Source organism: Trifolium pratense, linkage group LG2 (assembly GCF_020283565.1).
Source record: "Trifolium pratense cultivar HEN17-A07 linkage group LG2, ARS_RC_1.1, whole genome shotgun sequence".
Taxonomy (NCBI): domain Eukaryota; kingdom Viridiplantae; phylum Streptophyta; class Magnoliopsida; order Fabales; family Fabaceae; genus Trifolium; species Trifolium pratense.
In genome coordinates this window covers 58,065,154-58,070,514 of record NC_060060.1, presented here as the reverse complement: position 1 = coordinate 58,070,514, position 5,361 = coordinate 58,065,154, and the positions used below count along the sequence as shown (strand labels likewise).

Genomic DNA, 5,361 nt, shown 5'->3' with positions numbered 1-5,361 from the left:
ACAAATTTATTAATTTTTATTTTTCCCCAATTAAAAATAAGACATCACAACAACACGCCACGTGTCCTTACTCTCAGACCATTCTCAGCCACAAATCTCAAAGGTTTTCTCGAACCCTCCATGGAAAATTTATTTCATTTTTATATTTTTTTCCCAAAAAAACATTAAGCTGACGTGTCAGGCTGTGGATTTTTTGTTTTTTATTTCTTATTTTTTATTTTTCATTTTGTTTTTTAATTTATAATCTCTCTTCTGTGTTCTTCTCTTTCTCCTCTCTTCTCTGCTCAAACCTTCTTCTTTTGCCTCATTTCTCTCGTTCTCTCCAAATTCTTCATCTGGGTCACTTTTATTTTCTCGGAAAATCTCATTTTTCCGAGAAAGTTCACTTCTTTACTTGTAAATTCATACTCCCCAAATCGGTTGACTCAGCTGAAAACACAAGGTATAACAATTTTTTTTGGTTTCAAAAATGATTTTTGTTTGGATTTAGTTCTTAACATTCAGAATCTGATTGATCTGATTGGTGAAAGAGGGATTTTTTTACTTTTTTTTTTGTTAGTTTCTATTTTTAGAATTTTTTAGCTTTTATTACTATTTATTATGTAGAAATGATTGTGAAATTTGTTATGTAATCTGTTTTTTTTTTTTTTTTGTACAAAAAGATTTACCTTCTTTTGGTTTGGCTTGATTGGTGGCAGCTGATATTGTTAGGTTTATCTCTGTGAAGATTAGGGTGTTCTGGATTGGCTCTGATTTTGCTGCAATGGAGAATAAGGTATATAACAATGAACAGTTCAAACTTGAGCCTTTTTTGGATACCCTTTGATGTTTTTTTTTTTTTTTTAATCTTATTTTTGCAATTTCTAAAAAAAAAAAAGGTTGATTCTTATATTGTTTTGTTTTTTGTGAAGAAACACATGTGTGTTTAAGAGTATTAATTTCAGTTTGTTCTTTTTGACATCAATTTTAGAAGCTATGTGTGTGTGTGTGTGTGTGTGTGTGTGTGTGTAGAGTATTTGAGTTTCATAGGGTAGCCAAAAAAGTTGTATGGAGAATGGATTGGATTGTTTTGTTGATTGTATTCAATAGTTAGTTTTTGAAAAATAATCAGCATCTAAGTTATAAGAACCAATGTTTTAAAAACCGAATTGGACATTGACCAGTGAGACTTTGGCTCACCGTTCACGGTTCAACTGGTTGAATCTTCTCCTTGGGTTTTGAAACATTGGTAAGAAGTTGAAATTTGCTGAATCATTCTGGTTATGTGAAGTGCTTAGCTGGTTAATTTATAGAAAACTAGCATTTCATTTGATCCCTTGTTTGTCCCCTAGAACTTAGGAGTGAGATTACATAGAAATTGTACACGTTTCGGTTGATCATTTTCATGTATAACATTATTTGACATAGTGTTTTCACTGAAATATCACTGAATATTTGGTTTATTGTGAGTGTATTTGCATGAGTTAGTATGTGAGATTTGAACACGGCGACTAAGCTTAGGTCTCTTTAACATGCTGCTGCTTGGTATGAAGCAGGTTTCATCCGTCTTACATTCAATCCTCCACTCTTCCGGAGACTTTTCTCCTCTTTTCTTAGTAAAAGAGGGTTTCAACTTTCAATATGAATTCATCAATTTCTTTAAACCAAACATATTCTAGTGAGCATCAATTTCTTTCATCATGAAATTAGTCCCAATCCCTTGTCTTTATCTTTTGTTTTCAATTTTTTTCGTTGTTGAACGGTTTTTCAATTCACTAGCTATTTTTGAATGTAGGAACAAGTTGAAGGCACAATTAGTAAGTGCAATTCCAAAGGTGGATCACAGTCTGAGAATGTTGCGAAGACGCAGGATATACCTTCTGTTGCAAACAACCTTACTCCCAAGGTTGTTTTACTTTCCACAATCCATATTGAAATATGGTTTTCAATGTTAAGTAGTGGTGCTATAGCACCATAGCATAGCAAAATTTGAACAAATTTCTATTGATCCGTGATACACCATTTAATACAAGGTGTTGCCGTATAGTGTCTATAATTGTACTATTGCGTAACGGAATTTGAACAAGTCACTATTTTCTGCGCTACGCGTTTGGCATCGTTTATTGTTTTCCAGTCCAGCTAAAGAACTATCCTTTCGTTCCAATTTTACTTTGTCCTGAAATTTATTTCAATTTCTGATAGGTGAGGAAACCATATACTATCACTAAACAAAGGGAGAAATGGACTGATGAAGAGCATCAAAAGTTTCTCGAGGCTTTGAAATTGTATGGTCGAGGCTGGCGTCAAATTGAAGGTAAAATTTATGTACTAAATTGGTTGTATTAATTTAAAATAAATTACTTTCCTTTTCTTCAAGTTGGATATAAAGTCCTCTTAATCTTCATGCAGAACATATAGGATCCAAAACTGCAGTTCAGATTCGAAGCCATGCTCAAAAGTTTTTCTCTAAGGTTAATATTTTTTATCCGGTAGATAATGTTTGCTTGTAAAATGAAGGTTATGAACAAAGAATTGGATTTTTATTGGTCTTTGACCCTGTTTGGATAAAAAAAAATTAACCACTTATAGCGTAAGTGCTTATCATATAAGCTAAGCTATCATGATTTTTCTTATGTAAATAAGCTGAAAGCAGCTTATAGACATTCATAAACTATTTCCGTATGCTCTTCGAAACAGGTTGCTTATGGCAATAGATAAGCTTAAATAAGTCAATCTAAACATGTCCTTTAAAGGAAGGTCTGATTGTTGAAACATAATAAACCGAAGATGTATTATTCCATTTCTACATTCCATGTATCTTAATATCTACTTGGTTTCAGGTTGTGCGGGAACCTGATGGCAGTGCTGAAAGCTCTATTCAGCCAATTGACATACCTCCTCCCCGGCCGAAAAGGAAACCCCTTCATCCATACCCTCGCAAATCAATCGACTCTTTCAAAGGACAGTCGGCCCCGAATGAATCAGAAACATCTCCATCCATTAACCTGTCAGTTGCAGAAAACGATACCCAATCTCCCACCTCCGTACTATCTGCACATGGTTCTGAAGCATTTGGCTCAGCAGCATTTTCTGAGCAAACTAATAGATGTCTTTCTCCAAATTCTTGCACCACTGAGATTCACCCGGTCAGCTTGTCACCTGTTGAAAAAGAAAATGATAGCCAGACATCCAAACCTTCTGAGGAGGAAGAGAAAGGGTCTCCAGCTTTGGTTCCTTTATCAACCGACTCAAAACCACTTATGTGCTTGGTATGTTAACCTGCATGATATTCTATGATTTAGCTTATGAAATAGTTTGACTTTATTTTTAATTTTTTTATAATAGACGTAGCTTATACATAAGCATTTACTATATGATAAACATTTATGCTATAAGTGTTCGATAAAGTTATTTATCCAAACAATACTGAATTTAAAATTTTCTTGTGTTACCACAGAAGTCCGAGATGATTTCTTCAGAGGAAACACAACGTTTCAGAGAAGATGCTGCAAATATGCCACACATCACTTGTATTAAGCTGTTTGGTAGAACAGTCTCTATGGTAGGTACTGAGAAGTCAATAAATGATGATGATGAAAATATTAAGCCAATAGCTATGAAATCTGATGAAATTGTTGAGAACGAAAAGGTTGGCCAAGAAGCGATATCAGAGCAGCTAGATACACAATTATCACTAAGCACGTGTAGTGCTAATTTGCATATAATACCTGATGAAGCTCAAATGAGAAGCACGGAACAACCGAAGGATAATCTATACGTCGGCGGCGCAGCATCTTTACCATTGTGGAGTTTGTACCAAGGCCTTCCATCTTTCAACCTCAAGCCATGCAATCATGAGATTATAAATCCTGTGCCTCTTAGACCCTCTTTGAAGATAAGAACAAGAGAAGAGGAAAGTTCTTGCACTGGTTCAAATACTGAATCAGTCTGTGATATGGAAAATCAAAGCAAGAACAACTCATCGGATACGGATGATTCTCAAAGTCAAAAACATCATCAAGAAGGAGTAGTAATTAAGAAATCTGGAAGAGGATTTGTACCATATAAAAGATGTTTAGCTGAAAGAGATGAAAATTCTTTAATTGTTGGCTTAGAAGAAAGAGAAGGACAAAGAGCTCGTGTGTGTTCATAGCTTTCTATTCCATTTCTTTTCTTACAATGTTCATTTTGTTTGTTAAAAGAAACTTCCTGAGAATAAAGAACTGATTTAGGTAGCTGTGATCTAATTTTTGTCTAATTGTTAAGTATCTGAGTTTCAATTCTTTTTGCAATGCATATGATATTTTGTAATATCTTCTACTTTATGTCTAATAATTCTTCTGCTGTTCAACCAAATAGGTACACATGGTACCAAATCTTTTGTTATTTTCCATGTCGTTTTTTTTTTTTTTTTTTTTTTTAGAGTTTCATGATTGGATTAATGATTGAGGTGCATAAACTTGAATATCTGGATTATGGTACGTATCTTGTTATCATCGATACAACCCAACCATCCTATGTACTAGCATCTAAGAAATCACTTCTAATCTTTCAATCTTTGAATAGTATAAAAATCTTATTCCAAACCCTAATCTATCTATCTAACCCTTATCACTTTCTTAACATAGTAATTGTATTAACGTAGTGCTAATCTTATCGTTTTTCAAGGTTTTTATTGACTGCTTTCTTTAAAATTACTTATTAAATGTTGTGCTAATTTTCCCCTTTTATTTACAACTAGACTTTGACTCGTGCAATTTATTACGTCGTGTATATATAAAATTCAAATTAGTAAATGTAGAATTTACAAATAAATATTTAACACAATGACTTAAATTCAAAATCTTTCCGGGCTTAAATATGTGAAAAATTAAATATGTGAAAAATAATATTATTTTCAATATATAAATAGCATAGTGTTATTATAATATTTTTTCTCATACATACATTAATAATGTTGTTACCCAAAGAATGCAATAACTAAGGGTTCCAAACACTATTGTCAAAAAAAAAAAAAAGACAAAAAAAAAGTGTTATAATGACTCCCCATATGTGTGACAATATTTTAATTATATTTGTTCCTTCATATTCATCTGAGAGTGACTCTCACTATATATTATTTTACGTAGTGTTGCTTACAATTTTCCAGTAGTAGAACTATAGTAGAAAATTTAATACACATTAAAGTTTCAAAATTAAATAACCAACAAAATGAAATTATGATCACTATTTAGTTTTTTTGGTACAATAAGGGAGAAAAAAAGAAAAGAAAAACAAAATAGGAAGGGAAACTATCTAGTGATCACTATTTAGTTTGTAAACAAAGAATCGTAGAATCATATGATTATAAGATATTTCTTAGTCGATATTTGTGATAGGAAC

At 32.5% G+C, this 5,361-nt stretch overlaps 1 protein-coding gene across 3 annotated transcripts; it reads left to right on the top strand.

The window, feature by feature from the left end:
* The first annotated feature begins 200 nt into the window (after window positions 1–200).
* Window positions 201–4,335, top strand: LOC123910160. Of its 3 annotated transcripts, none has more exons than XM_045961217.1 (7): window positions 201–442; window positions 699–775; window positions 1,775–1,885; window positions 2,182–2,293; window positions 2,389–2,450; window positions 2,820–3,248; window positions 3,437–4,335. In XM_045961217.1, the coding sequence occupies exons 2-7, from the start codon at window positions 764–766 to the stop codon at window positions 4,130–4,132; spliced, it is 1,422 nt and encodes a 473-aa protein (XP_045817173.1). In that variant the 5' UTR covers window positions 201–442; window positions 699–763; the 3' UTR covers window positions 4,133–4,335. The 3 variants fall into 3 exon arrangements, with proteins under 3 accessions (XP_045817173.1, XP_045817174.1, XP_045817175.1); XM_045961218.1 differs by having other exon boundaries at window positions 234–442; window positions 712–775; XM_045961219.1 differs by having other exon boundaries at window positions 261–442; window positions 728–775.
* Window positions 4,336–5,361: the final 1,026 nt, after the last annotated feature.

What these genes read in the sequence shown, in the direction of transcription:
- LOC123910160 (XM_045961217.1), top strand. An exon ending in CAAACAACCTTACTCCCAAG is followed by an intron (nt 1,886 to 2,181) that starts GTTGTTTTACTT and finishes AATTTCTGATAG; the next exon opens with GTGAGGAAACCATATACTAT. An exon ending in CTCAAAAGTTTTTCTCTAAG is followed by an intron (nt 2,451 to 2,819) that starts GTTAATATTTTT and finishes ACTTGGTTTCAG; the next exon opens with GTTGTGCGGGAACCTGATGG.